Raw genomic sequence first — 18,939 nt, forward strand, 5'->3', positions numbered from 1 at the left:
AGTCTGGAATGCCTCCCCCTTCTCCCTCAGTCCGTCTAAACCCCACACTTTCTTCCAAGCCAGCCCGAGCCTGCACCCATCCTCACCTTCTGGCTGCACCTCCCCTGTCCTACCAGACTCGGAGTCTGTGGTGCAGCTGCCTCTTCATCACTGTCCCAGCTCAGGGCTTCCCCCGAGGGGGGCTCTCTGGCATAGCCCCTGGTGCAGCCCCGCGCGCGTCACCTCGAGGGTGGGCCATGCGCCGCAGTGTGAGAGAGAAGCCGTGGCCCTCCTCCCCACGCAACTTCCTGCGGGGCGCATGCTCAGTGACTCTGGTTTCCCCGTCCAGGACCCTGAACAACAACAACATCACCACCATCCCCGTGTCCAGCTTCAACCACATGCCCAAGCTCCGGACCTTGTGAGTCAGCCCGGGGCGGCCGAGAGCGCAGTGCCAAGCAGGGGAGGCACCACGGGCGGTGGGCAAGGAGCTCGGCCCCCTCTGCACCCCCAGAGGCCACCCCGGGGTGGGCGCCTAGTGGAGTCGGGGGAAGGGGGTAATCTAAAATGGAAGGACGTTGAATGTCATTTGTATGTGATGTTTTCCCTGGACAAGAAATGATTAGTTTTTGTGTCTGAAGGTGAGTAAAGTGATTTGGGCGGTGGGTCTACGTGAGCTCGGTGAGATGCATCTTCCCTGGGCACACGCCAGCCAAAGGGGTGCCCCCCACCCCCCAAGCCCGCTGGGAGGGAAGGGGCAGCTGCCGGGAAGTTCCCCGCTCCTGCACATAACCCCCAAGCAGGGGCCGAGCTGCTGTGCGGCTGACGGGGTGTAGACGGCGCCCTGGACCGAGTGGAGCGCCAGGGGCGCGGCCCCCACCCCCACCAGGCGGAGGGGCTCCCGCCGTTTGGCCAGGGGCTGGGGGCCCAGGTGGGTTGGGTCGTGAGCTGCCCTGTCCCCTCCCGCCTCCCCAGCCGCCTGCACTCCAACCACCTGTTCTGCGACTGCCACCTGGCCTGGCTCTCCCAATGGCTGAGACAGCGGCCAACCATCGGGCTCTTCACCCAGTGCGCGGGCCCTGCCGGTCTGCGCGGCCTCAATGTGGCCGAGGTCCAGAAGAGTGAGTTCAGCTGCTCAGGTGGGTGCAGGCCCTGCCCATCGCCTGCCTCCTGCCCCACCTCCTGTTCCCTGCTGTTACCTCCTGTCACCAGGCTTTAACCCCTGTCCCACCCGTGACCTCCTGTCCTCATCCATAGACGCCTCTTGGACCGCCCGCCGTCTCCTCCCCTCACCCGTTCCCTCCTGTCCCTGCTCATTGCCTCCTGGCCTCACTTACTTCCTCCTCCCGCCCCGTCCACTCTCTCCTGTCTCACCTCCCCTGCGTTTCCCCTCCTGTCTCCTCCCCATCATTTCTTTCCTGTCCCCTATCCATTGTCCCCTTCTGTCCCGTCCTGTCTACCCAGTGTCCCCCTTTTGCGTCTACCCAACGCTCCCACTCTATTCCTATACCCCTGCTATTACCACCTCTCCCTCCCCCCGTTGTCTCACCCCTGCTGTCTTGAAAAATCATTAAATTGGGCATCTAGCCCTGGTTCGAGGTGAAATGGACTCCAGAGTCCACCTGGGGTCCTGTGAGAGCCGCCTGCCTGGCCACCCCACTTCCTTTCTGGCTCTTCCAGTCTCCATACTGCAGCCAGAAATACCTATAGAGACCCACAAGTTTGGGCTGGTCACTGTTGCTTTGTCCTTACCCGGCCTTTCAATGCTCCTAGGAGATTCCAAAGTGCCCTCCAGCTCTGCGAGGCTGGACAAGGCCGTCTCTGCCTCCCCTTCCTGGTGGCCTCGTCACTCTGCGTCCAGTGGTGCCCGCCTCTGCCCGTCCTGGGAGCGGATGCCCCCCCCCCCGCCCCCGCTCCCGGGCCTTCTGGCAGGCTGTTCCCCTGCTGGGTAGCTGGGTACATCCTCCCCTCCTTGCTGCCCCTGCCCCCTCCGCACCCTGCAGAGCCCGGGGAGCCTTCCCTGGCCCCTGAGGGGTCCTGCACTGATAGCAGGGTCCACGAGCATGTTCTTACGTGTACTGTGTTCTCTGGCCATTTCTTAGCACTTTGCTCACACTTGACACAGAGAGATAGATGCTCAAGGAATGTTTGCTGAGTGAATGACCGGCTCACAGATTCGTGACAGAGGATTAGGGGCTGCCCATTTCTCCCAAGCCTGTGGACCTGAGTCCACCAGCCACGCAGAGCTCGGCCTCCTCTCCTCCGTGTGAGGCTCGGGGGTGGGGTGGGGTGGGGCGGCTGTCACCTGCTGCTCAGCACTGGCAGCGCCTGAGACCGTGCTCGAGCCCCACTGTGCTCAGGGCTGCGGTGTGTGTGAGACGGGACTCTGCAGCTCCACTGCTAGGTATGTGCATATGTTCTGCAAAACGCATATTCAAGAACATTCAAGCAATTTTTTTCATAATATCCCAAAGTTGAAGATTGCCCAAATGTCCACCAACAAGAGGCTGGATTAGCCAGGGATGACATAGCCGTACAACAGACTAGGACTCAGCAACAAACGTGAGCAAGTGACGGATCCACACAACGACATGGGCAAATCTCAAAGATTTAATGTTGAGTGGAAGACGCCAGGTGCAAGAGAGCCTGCTGTCTGGTTTCCTTTATGCCAAGTCCACGATCAAGCAGAGCACATCTTTGGAGATCTCAGAATAGTGGCTGCTTTTGGTGAAGGAGCATGAGGGAACCGTCTTGGGTGATAGAGATATTCCATGTTGGGGGCAGTTCTGGGGCTGTGCCCACATGTGGAAATTCAGCCAGCGATAGACTTAAGATAGTGCACTTGGTGTAAGTGATACCTCGGTTTCAAAAAGTGTGGGTCCTTACATCAGACACTGGGCTTCACCCTGATCTCACCACCTATTAGCTGTGTGAATTCCACAAATTAATTAATGTCAACGACTCAGTTTTCTCACCTCTAAAGTGGCCACAATGATATCATGTTCTTTGCAGTGGGATTCAATGAGATACTGCATGTACAACACTTATTACAGCATGTGGTAGAGAGCAAGTGCTCAATAAACATGGTTCTTGTCATACTCAGGCCAGAAGTGTTGAGTGACTTGGACTAGAACCTGGAGCCTCAGAACTGAGGGTAGGATTTCCTAGCACGCGAATCACACTGTCGTGCAGCATAGTTAGGTTCAGATTCGAGTTCAGCAAACATCTAACAAATACCTGCTATGCGCCAGGCACCTGCAGAGTTATATCATGGTCCTCGGTGCTCTCCCCTGGTTCATCCTCATCCAGAGACACACCCTGTCCCCACCCATCAGTCCCTATCTGGGGAGGGAGGTGCTGACCCAGGGCCCCCTGAGGTCACAGCTCACTGTTTCTGCAGGCCAGGGGGAGGCAGGGCGCGTGCCCTCCTGCACCCTCTTCTCCGGCTCCTGTCCAGCCATGTGCACCTGTAGCAATGGTATCGTGGATTGTCGTGGCAAAGGCCTCACCGCCATCCCTGCCAACCTGCCCGAGACCATGACGGAGATGTGAGTACAGGCAGGGCAGGCGCTGGGATGCACTCCTTGGGCCGGGCCAGGCTGTGGTGGTCCAGTGAAGAGCCAGTGCAGGCGCTACCCCAAGGCTCATCCTGAGGCCCCTTAGTGCAAACGGAGAAGACATGCTTTGCCTCGGCTGGGCGAGCCGTCTGCCCAAGACTGGCAACTCTGGAAGGTTGGGGAGGGGTGTCCCTCTGTGGTCCATCTGTCCAGCCCAGCTGGGTGAGTCCACTACAATTGGTTTCTTAGGGATTTCCCTGGTGGTCCGGTGGTGAAGACGCCTCTCTTCCACTGCAGGGGCCATGGGTTCGATCCCTGGTCGGAGAACTAAGATCCCACACGTCCCACAGTGCTGCCAAAAAAAATTAGTTTCTTAGTATTAGCATCATTTGTGAGCCCCTTTCAGTCACAGCAGCCTGGGATAATGGAGCTTGAAACCAGTCCCTTTTCTCTGCCCGTGTCAGCCCTCCTACTCCAGACAGAGGAGGGGAGCAGGGGCTGGCTGGCAAAGAGCCTGGTCTGGGCAGGGGCTGGCGGGCAGAGGGCCTGGTCTGGGCAACAGAGTGGGGTGACTTGACCTTGTGCTTCCTCTGTGTTCTCTCTCTGCAGCCGCCTGGAGCTCAACGGGATCAAGTCCATTCCCCCGGGAGCCTTCTCTCCCTACAGAAAGCTGCGGAGAATGTGAGTGCCTCCTGCTGTTTCCTGGCGGTCAGCATGGGGTGGAGCCTGGACCAGACATGCCACAGCCCCGGGGCAGGTCCTGACTCTGCCTCCAGTGGCTGAGCCCCGGGCAAGGCCATCAGCTGGCCTTCCTACCAGGTTCATCTGTGACGTGGGGATGGCGGTGGTGCGATCCCCTTGAAGGGTTGTTATGAGGCCTGAATAGGATGCTGAGTCCGAGCCCAGCACATGGCCAGAGCTGACTGTCATCCTCCCATTTCAGCTTGGGCGCCAGCTGGAGCAGCTGAGGCTGGGAGGGGTGTGTGTAGGGAGAGCTGGGCTGCCCACATGTGCACAACCCTTGCGTTGCACAGGGAAACAGTGGCTGGTAGTGGGTTTTCAGATGGCTACGGGAACTGGCCCTTCTCTTTCCTCATTTCAAAGAAACCCCTGCTCTCCCATGGTATGTGGTGGGCTTGGTGGCCACCGAGGGATTCAGCCACCCTCTCTCCTCTGCTCACCTTGCAGAGACTTGAGCAACAACCAGATCTCAGAGATTGCGCCCGACGCCTTCCAGGGCCTCCGGTCCCTGAACTCGCTGTGAGTAGCAGTGCCGTGGCTCTGGAGTGGTCCAGGGCATCCCCCAAAGAGGCCAGCAGAGCCCAGGGCCCCTCTGGTGGGTGTTAGAGGAGGAACACAGCCCCCACCTGCCCAGCTTCAGTGGGTCTCCCTCTAGGTGCTATGACCAGAGGTGCTGTGCCCAGCTTTCCCTTCCTCTTTGTGGACTCTCTGCAGCTGGGAGGGGGAGGAGGGAATCAAGGGCTCAGTGCATGGAAAATCTAGGCAGAGCTGTTGCCCGTGGCAGCTGTGATGCTCTCCCTTCTTCGATGGGGATTTTCCCAGCATTCTTTGTGGCAGTCATCTGACTCAGCCCAGCCTTCATGTTGGCCCCACCTCGCCACAGAGACCCAGCACTCCTTTCTCCTAAGCCTTCCCTGGGTCCTATAATAGCAGCAACCACCAGCTCCAGTTGCAAAATCTTACATGTTTTGTCAGAAATGTGCTCTGATCTCAAGTTATGGTGGGTGATTGTGAAGACAGTGTTTCCTGCCTACCCCGCTCCCCGACCCTGTCCAGTATTTCCCTTCCCTCAACAGTTCATTGGGGATCCATCAATCTAAAAATGTTGTGTGGCATTGAAAATTAATCTCAGAAGCATTACTTCACCTCTATTTTTCCAAGAACGCTTGCTCCCACTCCCAGGTTCACCAAGCCCCTCACTCTCTGAGGTCCCATGGTACTTCGTCTCCACAGGGTGAACTCAGGGTGCCCTATAGTCAGGTGAGCTCCCTGTTGTTGGGGGCCATTCATTACTCTTAGGAGTGAGTGTTTTCACCTGTCCCTTGGCAGCACTGGACACATGCTTGGCATTGATTTGGGGCCTGAGAAGCAGAACAAAATGAAATTCCCCCTGAGGCAGTGCAGGAGACTGTTAGCTCAATGCCTTCTGTGGGCACCCTCTTCTCTTGGAATAGAGTCCAAGGTGGTGGGTGGGGCCATTGTGAATGGCACCCCTAAAATTGTGCAGTGTGCAACCTATACAGCTGTACATGACAGCCTGGTGATGGGTCACTATTATTGGTTGAGGAGATCAAATCCTCAAGGTGGCTGCCAAAATGCAGGGTCTTCCTCTGAAAAGTGAATGAATCTCCTCCTAAACTGGAACATGCCAATAACCCATGTAAATGGGCTCCTGTTGCTCAGGGGTATCTGGTTGCAGCCGCCCCCTCACCATATAGGAATTTTCTGCATGCTGAAGTCATGCGAAAAGATCCCACTGACAGTGTCCACTTTGGCAGGCCCTGACCTGATCTCCCTGCCTCAACCCTTCAACTCCAGCCCCCACAATTCTTCACACAGCAGATGGAGGGATCTTTCCAAATGGGAGTCTGATCATGTCTCAGAGGCTTCCTGGTGCAGCCCGGATAAAATCCAAGCTACTATCCTGTTTGTTTCCTCCACCCAAGTCACACTGGAGCGCTCTACATGGGCCAACCCAGATCCTCCTTAGCTCTTTCTGTGCCCTCCTCCAAGAATGATCTCGGAGAGATAGCACACTCTGTTTTTACTCAGATGGAATGTTTCCAGGGGTGGCTGGGCTGGGGGCTGCTTGTGAGATTGGAATGGAATACACCCCCTCTCCCCAAGCCCCTGTGATGCTTTCACCGCCTGTCTGAACCCATTCCTGCCTGCATGTCTGTTTTGAACCTTTGCTTTCTTTTCTGATTATACATGGAATTCACATGCTCCTTGTAGAAAACTTTGAAAATACTAAAGCATGAAACAACCCTCTTGCAGTCCTACCACCAGATCTCAGCACAGCTAACACTTTGATTTGTTTCCTTCTGGTGTTTTATCTGTGCTGGAAAGACTCGCTTGATGTGCTGGAGCTCATACCGCATCGTGCCGTCTGGCATTACAGTTTTTGCCTGTAATTCTCTGAAAATATGTTAATTTTTCCTGCCCTTGGGATTTTCTTCCGTTTGAACAATTTCTTTTTGGATCTCCAACCAGGTTAAATTCCCATGAGGTTCCCTGGAAGGGCCCCTTGAGGCTTCTGTGGGGTCCGTGTGTGTGGGCAGAGAGTGAGTGAGGGGGTGCTGCTGCAGTGATGGGGATCACGGCTGCCTCTAGCACGTAGGGTACCTGTGCGCAGACTAGGGACCTGTGACCCCTTTCCTGGCACACGTTACTGCCATCTGCTGGCCACTGTTATAACAAGCCCACACCACTGGGACCTGTAGTGAGTGTGAAAGGTTTAGGGGTGGTATCATTGCGTGGGCAGGGCTTGCAGAGCTGGGCGCCGGCTGTCCTCTAACTCTCCCTTTCTGCTACCTTCTCTCCAGGGTCCTCTATGGGAACAAGATCACGGACCTCCCCCGGGGAGTGTTTGGAGGCCTGTTTACCCTACAGCTCCTGTAAGGACCCGAATGCAAGTGGCCTTGGGTGGGGCCGGGCAGTATTCCTCTGGCCTCTTGGCCTGGCCCTTTCAACCTCTTTGGGGCGTGGGACTCACTGGATGCAAGGAGCGTGGCAGGGCTGTGAGAGGCTGGGGGCTCTGCAGAGCCCAGAGAGGGAGGGAGAGGGGGACTCAGAGCTGATCGCTTAGGATGCCTGCGCCAAGAGGCTCCCGAGTTGCAGCCTGCGTGCCTGAGGAGCTCGGTATGGCTGGGGACAGAGCTGTCTCCTGCAGGGGCACACCCAGGTCCAGATCCGCCTCTGTGAACCGTGAGCATGCAGGCAAGGATTGTCTCCCTGGGCCCAAGGAGCGCAGAAGCCACACGCTCCTCCTCAGCTGCCTGGGAAGCCCGGCAGCAGGGGAGGAGAAGGCTCCCTGCCCCCAAATGCCTTTGGGAGGCGGCTTGGCCACTGCGCTCTCTGCTGTCCCGGAATCCCATGGGACCCCGCTAGCAGTTCCTTGAAAGAGAGAAGCGTGGGGGACTGAATGGTCCCTGTGCACAGAGAAGGCAGCTGGAGCTCTTGGCTCCTCTGTGTGCCGTGGACACCCAGAGGGCCAGAGCCCCTGGGATCCTTCCTGAGACAGTGCATGCTCGGTGCTTAGGAAGGTGCCCAGGAGATGGTGAATCCAGTTCTGCGCCTCTCTGCTCACTGTCCAGCCCTGGCTCTGCCCACAGGCTCCTGAATGCCAACAAGATCAACTGCATCCGGCCCGACGCCTTCCAGGACCTGCAGAACCTCTCACTGCTCTCCTTGTACGACAACAAGATCCAGAGTCTCGCCAAGGGCACCTTCACCTCCCTGCGGGCCATCCAGACCCTGTGAGTGCCCTCTTGCCCTACCTTGCCCCCTGCCCCAGCAGGTGGACCTGGGGGAGGTCACAGCCTCCAGGTACAGGCAGCTGTCTTGCCCTGTGCCTTTGGCTCACTGGGAATGGCCTCTGGTAAAGGACAGATTCTGGGTTAGACAATCCTGGGTTCAAATTCCAGCTCTGCTTCTTATTGGCTGTGTGGCCCTGGGCAAATTAATTAGCTTCTCTGAGGCTCAGTTTACTCATTTATAAAATGAGGATATCATCTTCTTCATAGGGTTGTTATGAAATTAAAAAGGATGTTTGTACAGAGCTTAGCTCATTGCAAATACTTCTTAAATGCTGGCTACAGTTAGTATTATTGTTGTTATTATTATTACCCATTGATTCTAAGACATGCATTGTCTCCACATTAATGGCTGAGGAATTGGGATGCATGTTACAATTGATGGCATATTTAGTTGGGGCATTTTGTTCTTTCTTGATAATACGTAAAATAATAGTGCATTATCCTGTGGTTGATAATGTCTTAATACAGTGACAGCAATGATGATTATAAGTTAAAAATGAGAGCGCAACAATTCTACAAGTTTATTTTAATCTTTTATTATAGACAATTAAAAGCGTATGAAAGTAGCGGACCTCCCAGTGCTCATCGCCCAGCTTTAACTCACGGCCAGTCAGTCTTGTTTCATCTATACGTCCCTTCTTCCCTGCCTCCCAAACTATCATGAAGTAAATCCCAGACATCATTTATCATCAACACAGACTTCATACATATTTATAAAGGCAAGGACTTTAAAAACACACGGCACTATTATTATACCTAAAAATGTAACAGTTCTTTAAAATCGTCATCTAATTAGTGTTCACATTTCCAAATGCCTCCTACATGTTTTACAATTTTAAAAATAAAATTGTTTGAATCAGTTAAATAAGGCCTTTGCATGCACTGTGGCGGGAATGTAAATTGGTGCAGCCACTGTGGAGAGCGGTATGGAGGTTTCTCAAAAAACTGAAACTAGAACTACCATATGACCCAGCAATTTCACTCCTGGGTATATATTCAGAAAAACCAAAAACACTAATTCGAAAAGATACATGCAACCCTGTTTTCATAGCAGCACTGTTTACAATTGCCAAGATATTGAAGCAACCTAAGTGTCCATGAATACATGAATAGCTAAAGATGATACCATACACATACAATGGAATACTACTCGGCTATAAAAAAGAATGAAATTTTGGCATTTGAAGCAACATGGGTGGACTTGGAGGACATTATGCTAAGTGAAATAGGTCAGTTAATAAGGTCAGACAAAGACAAATATTGTATGATGTCACTTACAAGTGGACTCTAAAGAATGCAACAGACTAGTGAATATAACAGAAAAGAAGCAGCCTCACAGGCACAGAGCACAGGCTAGTGGTGACCAGTGGGGAGGAGGGGGGAGGGGCAATATAGGAGTAGGGGAGTGGGAGGTACAAACTATTGGGTATTAGATGGGCTCAAAGGTATATGATACAACATTGGAATGTAGCCAATGTTTTGTAGTAACTGTGAAGGGAAAGTAACCTTTTAAAATTATACAAATTGTTTTTAATTTTTAAAAAATAAAAAAAAATTTTTAAATCCCCTTCCAAATAAATAAGTAAATAAGTAAATACGGCTTCTGCAATGCAGTTGGGTGATGTTGGATGATGTATCACTTAAGTTGTGTTTAATCTATGGGTGTCCTCACCATTTCCTTTCTCCTTGCACTTATTTGCTGAAGTGCCTTACTGGCTCTGTAGAGTTCCCCACAGTCTGGATTTGCGATTGAACGCCCTGTGGTGTAGTTTCACATGTTCTTCGGTTCTCTACGTCCTGCAAATAGAAAATTTCATCTGGGAGCTTGGATCAAGTTCAGATATTCTCTCTTTTTCTGGCAAGACGACTTCATAGTCTTGTGTACTTTCATCAGGAGGCTCACAATAGCTGGTTTTCTTTCTTTTTGTAACAAACACAGTCATTGATTTCAATGCCTAGACCCACTCTCTCATGAGGGATCCTGAAATGGTGATATGTGAATTCTAACATTCCTTCTTCCTTTGATAATGCTGTTGCAGTTACACTTTAAAGGAGTCCTCATCTTTTAGCTGGAATGCTTCTGTATAGGGAAACTTCTCTTCTACTATTCAGTTAAACTGAGGCACTCCATTCCACATTTTAGTTCTGAGCCTGCAGTTTGACCCGACATGCTGACCCGTGGGTCCTGTGATGCGTGCCCGATGGGCATTTATCATCGATATTATCGCGGCCGTTGTTGCCGTCACTGTTTACCCACTGGGCAGTGCTCTCCATCAGCTAAGACCTGCATGAGTGCTGGGGTGAGTGTGAAACAGATCGAGTAGAAGGCACAGCTGCTGCTCCCTGGGGACCCTGCACGTCAGCAGGGATGTGAGCCACGAAGACAAACTCATTAGAGCCCACACAACCATCGGCAGCCCACTCCTGCTAATTAATTCACTTATAGCCAGGGAGGGGGGGAGGGAACACCATGGGGAAATCTTGCCAAGTATGTGAAATTAGAGGTCACGGGGAGATGTTGGCGAGGTGGATTATTTTACGAAGCTGGCAGAACATCTGAGAGAAGTGCACTAAGGCGATTTCAGGGCCGGAAACACACACCGGAAAGCTTGGGGATGGGGAATGCGGCTGAGCATCTCGTGTGAGGGTCTGTTTCACTTTCAAGGTGGAAGAGGAGCTAACACATCAAACGGGTTGTGCTTACCCGGGCGGCCTCTGTCTGTGTCCGCTTACCTGGCTGGATTTCAGGAGCGCTTCTGCCCTCCTAGACACCGTGCCTGAGATCTTGGCCACCGCCACCAGGGCGATAGTAGGGCATAAAGCTGGAGCACAGCGTTAGAACAGGAAGGTTTCCCATAGGAAAGCTGGTAAGAGTAGTAATACTGATGACAACAAAAGTCACCACTGTTTATTACTGAAGGCCAGGCCACTGTTCTTTGTGTGTATTATCTTACTTAATACTTACAGTGACCTATGGGGGAAGGTTCTATCATCGCTACCTACTTACAAGGAAACTGAGGCAGAGGCAGACTCACCCAAGGTCGTGTAACGTCTGGTAGAGCGGGGATTTTTGTCTCAAGCATCTCTTCATGGGCGCTGAGAAATTAGTTAGCTTGCCCCTAATTTGTGCTTTTTGCCTAAAAATAGACCTCATTGTTAAAGGCTGTAAAGCAAAGCTGAACTTCCATGAATAGTATGGAATTATTAATTATTGTTAATTATTGATTATTGTTAATATTACCTATGAACAACTAAAGTACAATTCAGAACAAGAATAAAAGAAACGCAAATCCAAGATACAATCAGATTTTCTTACTACAACCTCGAATAGCTAAACCCTTGGCCGAGGTGTATGTCTGAACCAAGCGGATTTAAACTCACCAAATCTTGCTTGTTTTGTCTACAGCTCCAAGACCTGTGGCTGAGTGCCGTGTATCACAGTATTGATTTTGTAGTTTTTCTTGCCCCAAGAGATTTAAAGAAAAAAATTTTTTAAAGCTTGAATGAGGTATAACTTACATACTGTAAAATTCACCTGTTCTGAGTGTACAATTCAGTGATTTTTAGTAAATTTACAGCTGTTCAAGTGTCACTACAACTCAATTCTAGGACATTTCCATTACCTCCCCAAATCCCTTGTGACTATTTGCAATCAATTCCTATTTCCAGCCCATCCCCAGGCAACCACTAATCTAATTTCTGTCCCTATAGATTTGCCCCTTCTGGATATTTCATGAAAATGGACTCACGATATACCGTCTTTTGTGACTGACTTCTTTTGCTTAGCTTAATGTTTTTGAAGTTCCTTTTAAAAAAAAGAAATTTATTTATTTATTTATTTATTAACTGCATTGGGTCTTCGTTGCTGCACACGGGCTTTCTCTAGTCGCGGCGAGTGGGGCTCCTCTTCATTGCGGTGCGCAGGCTCCTCATTGCAGTGATTCCTCTTTGTTGTGGAGCACAGGCTCTAGGCATGCTGGCTTCCGTAGCTGTGGTACGTGGGCTCAATAGTTGTGGCTCGTGGACTCTAGAGCACAGGCTCAGTAGTTGTGGCGAATGGCCTTAGTTGCTCCGCAGCATGTGGGACCCTCCTTGACCAGGGCTGGAACCCGTGTCCCCTGCATTGGCAGGTGGATTCCTAATCACCGCGCCACCAGGGAAGTCTCTGAAATTCCTTCATATTGCAAGTATGTATCAGTACTTGTTCCTTTTTATCGCCAAATAATTTTGCCTTGTACACACATTTTGTTTATCCTTCCTAATTGATGGACATTTTCGGTCACCCCCACTTTGGGGCCAATATGAATAATGCCGCTGTGAATATTTGCTTATACATCTTTGTGAGAACAAAGGGTTTCATTTCTCTTGGAATTTCTGGGTCACGTGGGAAATTTATGTTTAACTTTTTAAGAAACTGCCACTGTTTTCCAAAGTGCTGTACATTTTACCTTCCCGCCAGCAATGCTGTGAAGGTTCTAATTTCTCTACATCCTTGCCCACCCTTGGTATCGATTTTCTTTTTGATTATAGCTCTCACAGTGGGTGTGAAGTGGTAGCTCATTGTGGGTTTAATTTGACTAATGATGCTGAGCGTCTGCCCAAAAGGTTTTTAGTTGTGCCTTCTTAAGGTGTATTCCCAGAGAGAATGGGAATCAGTCTTCCCTGCTACCTTCTGCTATCAAAAATGTCTATGGAGATAACTTCTGGCCACGTGTGCAGCCTATTTCTGGGCGTGCCTTTAGCACGATTGCCTTTTCCCAAACAGATTTTTTTCTTTCTCTTGAGCATTTTCTCTCCCCAGTTCTCCACTCTTTACACCTGCTGAAAATGCTACTTTATGTCAAATACTTAAGTTTATACAGAAGCCACTTGCGTTGGTGGGTGACTCAAGTTTTATAGGTTGCTTTTGACAAAAACATCCTGTTCTTAAAAAGGATGTATTCTACTCTTCACCCCTTGGACATTTTAATACATGCCTGAACAACATAATTGAGTTGATTTTAAACAGTTTCCTGCCAAGATTGTGATACAGTGAAGCAGTTAGTTCAGGCAGAGCCTGGGTACTAAGGCAGAGACAGATGTAGATGGGCAGCTGGAAGGATCCCAGAGCAATCCCCAAATCCTGGTGTGTTTTAGATTAGCTACAAACTCTGCCCTGGAGAGTCAGCAAACACATCTTCTCTGTGCACTTTGGCAGCTTAAATCGGGAAACAAACCATCCAACGGGAAGCGGAAGGGGTGGGAGGGGCCTGGCCCACCCGGTGGAGCTGAGAGGAGCCAGGACTAGGCAGGACAAGGGGAGGGGGACGCTGCAAAGGGGGAGTGGCAAGGACAACCAGGCAGGGAAGGCTATCACCAAGCATGCCGACCAGTGGCCCGAGGGCAGAGCCCAGGAAGGGGTGGATGGAGAGAGAGTGACCAAGGTCTGAGCTGAGCTGGGCACAGACTCTAGGCCAGGGCTCCTGTCTCTGCTTCGAGAGCTCTGCAGCCCTAGCAGGGGCCTGGGCTGAGGCCAATATGTAGATGAGTTGAACTAATGGCATTAGGTAGAGGGAGAGTGGCTATGGCATGGTGAGTCCTCTGAGCTGGCCCGTGCAGAAGCATTGGCTCTTGGGTACCGTAGCCAGGACAGGTGCCGGATTCTTTTCCCTGGCTGTCTTGGTGTGGAAAGCAGGGCGTGCCGTACTGCACTGGCCCAGACACAGGTGGGCACACAGGCTGCTGGGTGGCTCAGATGTGGCTGGTCTGAGCCTGCAGGGCAGTCGGGGCCAATGGGAAAGGCACCCTTGTGGTGGCTTACAGTGACCCCGGTTCCCTCAGCTGGTGTCATCGGTCAGCTGCCCCCTCCCCACCTCTATCCTGCTGGTAACACGGGAGCCAGAAAGGAGATATGAGTGGTTCCCCCGTAAGTAGCTACTCGGTGATGTCTTCTGAGTTTGCCTGTGTCAAGAGACGGCCTGTAAAATGGTCAAGGGGAGGCAGCCCCTATGGCCTGGGGTGGGGACAGAGGTCCCACGGAAAGCTGAGGCCCTTTGAGACCTCCCACCCCAGCTGCAGGCCCAGACTTGCCGCCGCGGCCCCACGCCCTTCTCGACAGAGGCTGTGGGAGAGAGGCTACTGCTGCCCGAGGCCACGGGGAGGGGACAGTCCAGGACACATGGCACCGGGGGGGCCAAAGGCCCCTGGGTGCTGAGGGCTTGGGTCCTAACGGCCCTTCCGTCACCACGCCCTTGGAAGGACGGGGGTGCCCTGGCCGGTCTCTGGGTCGCTCCTGCCTCCACTCCTGCTCGTCACAGGGCAGAGGGACGGGCGGGTGAGTAGAAGGAGGGGGGACAGGGTGAGGCTTGAGGGACAGCTGGAAGCTCCAAGCTGTGGAGGTCCATCCCCACTGCGAGGCTCTGGTGGGACTCCACTGGCGGCGGGCGCCACTTCCAGGTGGTGTCCCCAGGGCCCGGCGGGCTCCGGCCGTCAGTGAGCAGTGAGGCCCCGTCCAGGTGGTGGTCGGCACAAGTGTGAAGCTTTGTCTCTGACCCCCCCGTCTGCCCTCTCTGGACAGGCACCTGGCGCAGAACCCTTTCGTCTGTGACTGCAACCTCAAGTGGCTGGCAGACTTCCTGCGCACCAACCCCATTGAGACCAGCGGCGCCCGCTGTGCCAGCCCCCGGCGCCTCGCCAACAAACGCATCGGGCAGATCAAGAGCAAGAAGTTCCGGTGCTCAGGTAGCTGCCCGCCCGCCCGCCCGCCCGCCTTCCGTGTGCTCAGGGACACTGTGATGTTTCCTGGATGGTTCCAACAGGGGGGCCTTGGAACCACTCTGGACCCACCCGGGAGGGTGTAGGCCCACAGTGAGTGTAGACTTGGATCTACAGATTCCTACCCCAGGGAGGACCAGCCAGGACCCACGCCCCTCTACTCCCATGACAGTTCTCTTTCAAGCCTTTTAAGACACTCAGGAGGCCTGGGAACCCTCCTCAGAGAGCTGGTTGCCTCCTCCAGGCTCTGGGGCTGCAGAAATGGCAACTGACTGGGGACCGTGCGGGCCGGCTTCTGAGCCCGGATCCTGGTCCATCCTCACCTGTGCTGTTGCATGTTAACCTTCCCGTGGTTTTGGTGCTCCCTGGAGGAGGCTTACTTGGGTGTGGTGCTGTCCGCCACGTCAGCCTGAGCAAGGAACATCTGTGTTCCGTAGGAAGACCTTCACACAGGGGCTCGGTGGGTGGGCTCTGGGGCCTTGACTTGCCACCATAGCCTTGTGCCTGGGGTGGCTTCACTGGGCTGGGGCCTGGGCTGTTCCTGCACGTCCTGGACGGTCCCAGCATCATAGTGTTTCTGCTTCTCTCCGCAGCCAAAGAGCAGTACTTCATTCCAGGTAGGAGGGGGGACCAAGGCTGGGGGCGATGGTGCTGGGGGTGGGCAGGGGGCTGGGGCGGTAGGCCGGGGGGGCCCGGGAGACTCTGGGCTGGGCAGGGCCGCTTGGGGCCCCTCAGCCTCCGGCCCCGCCCTCTCACCGCAGGCACGGAGGCTTACCCGCTGAACAGCGAGTGCAGCAGCGAGGCAGTCTGTCCCCACAAGTGCCGCTGTGAGGCCAGCATGGTGGAGTGCTCCAGCCTGAAGCTCACCAAGATCCCTGAGCGGATCCCCCAGGCCACAGCGGAGCTGTGAGGGCCTCCTGCCGCCCCACACCCTCACCTGCCCCCAGCTCCCACGGACCCTCTTGGGCCTCCTCTGGGTCCTCCTCTGGGTCCTCCTCTGGTGCAGCTCTATTTGGGGACCGCTGGAGACCCCACCCCAGGACCATTCCAGCAGCTGGCTCCGGCAGGAAGTGACCCTTCTGTTTCCAACTCCCAGCCCCACAAGCCCCCAGGCAGTCTCCGGTCCCCAGGGCAGGTCATCAGCCTGAACCAGGGCGGCTGCTCTCAGCCATGCTTTTGTCTTCTTTGTGGGGACCTTTAGCTCAAGTTGTAGCCTAAGCCATTCTTTTATTTTTCTTCTTTCTCTGAAAATATAAATTTGTGCACATGTATATGCATGTCCATGGATACCTACACACGCCTGTCATTTATGTATGTAAATTTCATGGCATTTTTCATGTTAAAAATATCTCCATTCACCCCCCCCAGCCCTTGGCCCAACCTTCCTTTGAAATGGGATCAACTCTCCTTGCCAGAGAGATTCTTCTGGGCGTCCCCTTTGTCTAAGTCCCAGATAGTCTCAGTTTGGAAGTTACTTTAATGTCTGTCATTGATGGATGTACAAGTTCCCTTCATTGCCTCTTACAGACGATTAAACAACAATGAGATTTCCATCTTGGAGGCCACCGGGATGTTTAAAAAACTCACCCATCTGAAGAAAATGTGAGTTACCCATTGGCAGGGAGGCGCCGTCAGGATGCTGGTCCGGATGGGGAAGGGAAATTCTGGATGTGGGGTAGCTCCTGGGGGGGGGCAGGGCTCCCACGCATGAGGATCGGGTGCAGGCAGGGGGGTCCCGAACTCCATAATCCTCTCCCAGAAATCTGAGCAACAACAAGGTGTCGGAGATTGAAGATGGGGCCTTCGAGGGCGCAGCCTCGGTGAGCGAGCTGCACCTGACCGCCAACCAGCTGGAGTCCATCCGGAGCGGCATGTTCCGGGGCCTGGACGGCCTGAGGACGCTGTGAGTGTGCGGCCGGGGAGCAGGGTGGGCGGAAGCCGAGCCACAGCGTGGGTGTCTGCGTTCAAGGGAAGGGAAGAGCGGGGGTGGGAGTCGCCTTCCCCGGCCCCACCTTGTGGGAGTCGGGGGGCCTTGGCGGAGGCTCCTGGCTGCAGCACACCAAGTCATCAGATGCTGGTCACTGTGGCGAGGCCTGCCGTCTTGTTCCCCGGCGTGCGGGGTTGATGGCGGGTGAAGGAATGGGGAGGGGGGCCCTTCTGGAGGTCCCCTCTCATCGCCCTGTGGTCAGGCTGCAAGAGCACAGTGCGTGTGTTCAGTTCAGGAGTGAGCGGTGCTGCAGTGGCAGGGACCGCACAGAGGTGACCCAGGTGGGTGTAGGGGGGGGAGGAGGGATTCCCACCATCCCCGGGATTCTGGGACACCAAGACTCCGAGCCCAGGCAGAGCTCTCCGGACGTCGGGACTGAGTGGGATCCTGGGGTCACCCTCCCCTCCGGGAATGCTGCAGGGAGCCCCTCTGTCTGTCCAGGCAGCACTAGCTCTTCAGATGATCCTGTAGACCTTGAGAGCATCCGATAGACAGTGCTGTCCCGTCCGATGTGCCACAGGGACAGAAACGTCCCACATCTGTACTGTCCAGTCTGGTAGCCACATGTGCCCATGGAGCACTTGAAATGTGGTCAGTGCTATGGAAGCACTAACTTTTGAATTTAATTTCACTGTAATTAATTTAAATCTAGATAACCACATGTGGCTAGTGGCTACTATGTGGACAACACCTCTGGAATCTACCTGCCTGGATTTAAATCCCTGCCCGCAGTAAGGCTATAGATTTGTGTTCTGAGCACGTATCATGGAATTTGTGTAAGGTAAACAAATTCACGAAGGGATTCCCTGTGGATTTTTGTTTGTCTGTTTTACAAAAGGGTATTTATTATGCACTGTGTTTTGCAGCTTGCTTCTTTCACTTGTGAAGAGAGTGTGACAGGTTCTTCATAGAGGGCTGCCTCATTCATTTTTATACATGCCTAGTATTCCTTGAAAGGGGGTGCTGTGGGCTATTCGGCCAGTCTCTTGGGTTCTTTCTGAGGAAGACTTGGAGTGGACGGAGGAGACAGGAAGGGCTCGTGTTGGGACAGAGCCTGCAGGAGCGTGTGAGGGACGGTGCAGGCACAGGAAAAAGAATGCCCATAACCCCTCCACTGACCACAGTTAATTGTTATGTATTTATTTATTTATTGACTGTTGGGTCTTCGTTGCTGCTGCGTGCAGGCTTTCCCTAGTTGTGGCAAGTGGGAGCTACTCTTTGTTGCGATGTGTGGGCTTCCCATTGCGGTGGCTTCTCTTGTTGCGAAGCACGGGCTCTAGGTACGCAGGCTTCAGTAGCTGCAGCATGTGGGCTCAGTAGTTGTGGCTTGTGGGCTCTAGAGCACAGGCTTAGTAGTTGTGGTGCATGGGCTTAGTTGTTTTGTGGCATGTGGGATCCTTCTGGACCAGGGCTCAAACCTGTGTCCCCTGCATTGGCAGGTGGATTCTGCACCACCAGGGAAGTCCCCACAGTTATTTGTTGATATAGACAACTATCTTTCCAGTTACACACACACACACACGTGTGTACACATACATGCATACTAACATACAGATATATCTTAATGGAATTCTAGAATTCATTTTATTTGGTAATCTGTTTTTTCCTCAAACATAAAGTGAGCGTCTTTACGTTCACTTAATGATTTCTTTTACAACATCATTTTGAGTGATTATGTATTACATAATTATTAGAGATTTAGGCTATTTCTAATTTTATTATAAGCAATGCTGTGATTAGTATCTTTATCAAGAAATTCTGTACCCGTCCGGGATTATTACCATAACGGTAAATCCCTGAAGGCAGACCTGCTGGGTAAAAGCACAAAGGGCCCTCTTAGGGATTTTGGTGCATCTCACCAGGCACACCTGTGGGAGGTCCCAAGTTGTTTTCCTCCCAGCTGTGCATGACAGTGTCCATCCTCCCACACTCTTGCCAACCCTGGGCTTTATTATTATTATTATATTTTTAATTATTTTGTAAATTGGCAGGCAAAGATTCAATATCACTTAAATGTTCTTGATTTGAACATTTTTCAGTGAATGTTCATAAGCTGTGTGTATATTTATTTCTTTGCATTTCATGCCTGTGACATTTATTTTGT

The 18,939-nt window shown here is 52.8% G+C and overlaps 1 protein-coding gene across 1 annotated transcript in view; it reads left to right on the top strand.

Moving 5' to 3' along the window:
- Nucleotides 1-18,939, top strand: part of SLIT1 (slit guidance ligand 1) — a 169,446-nt gene that overhangs the window by 109,402 nt on the left and 41,105 nt on the right. The window contains 12 exon segments of the mRNA XM_057736947.1: nucleotides 329-400; nucleotides 955-1,118; nucleotides 3,380-3,527; nucleotides 4,146-4,221; nucleotides 4,696-4,796; nucleotides 7,103-7,174; nucleotides 7,892-8,035; nucleotides 14,652-14,815; nucleotides 15,442-15,465; nucleotides 15,610-15,754; nucleotides 16,376-16,450; nucleotides 16,608-16,751. Of these exon segments, the coding sequence (XP_057592930.1) occupies nucleotides 329-400; nucleotides 955-1,118; nucleotides 3,380-3,527; nucleotides 4,146-4,221; nucleotides 4,696-4,796; nucleotides 7,103-7,174; nucleotides 7,892-8,035; nucleotides 14,652-14,815; nucleotides 15,442-15,465; nucleotides 15,610-15,754; nucleotides 16,376-16,450; nucleotides 16,608-16,751 (1,329 nt within the window).

Source organism: Hippopotamus amphibius, chromosome 5 (assembly GCF_030028045.1).
Source record: "Hippopotamus amphibius kiboko isolate mHipAmp2 chromosome 5, mHipAmp2.hap2, whole genome shotgun sequence".
In the NCBI taxonomy this organism is placed as follows: Eukaryota; Metazoa; Chordata; class Mammalia; order Artiodactyla; family Hippopotamidae; genus Hippopotamus; species Hippopotamus amphibius.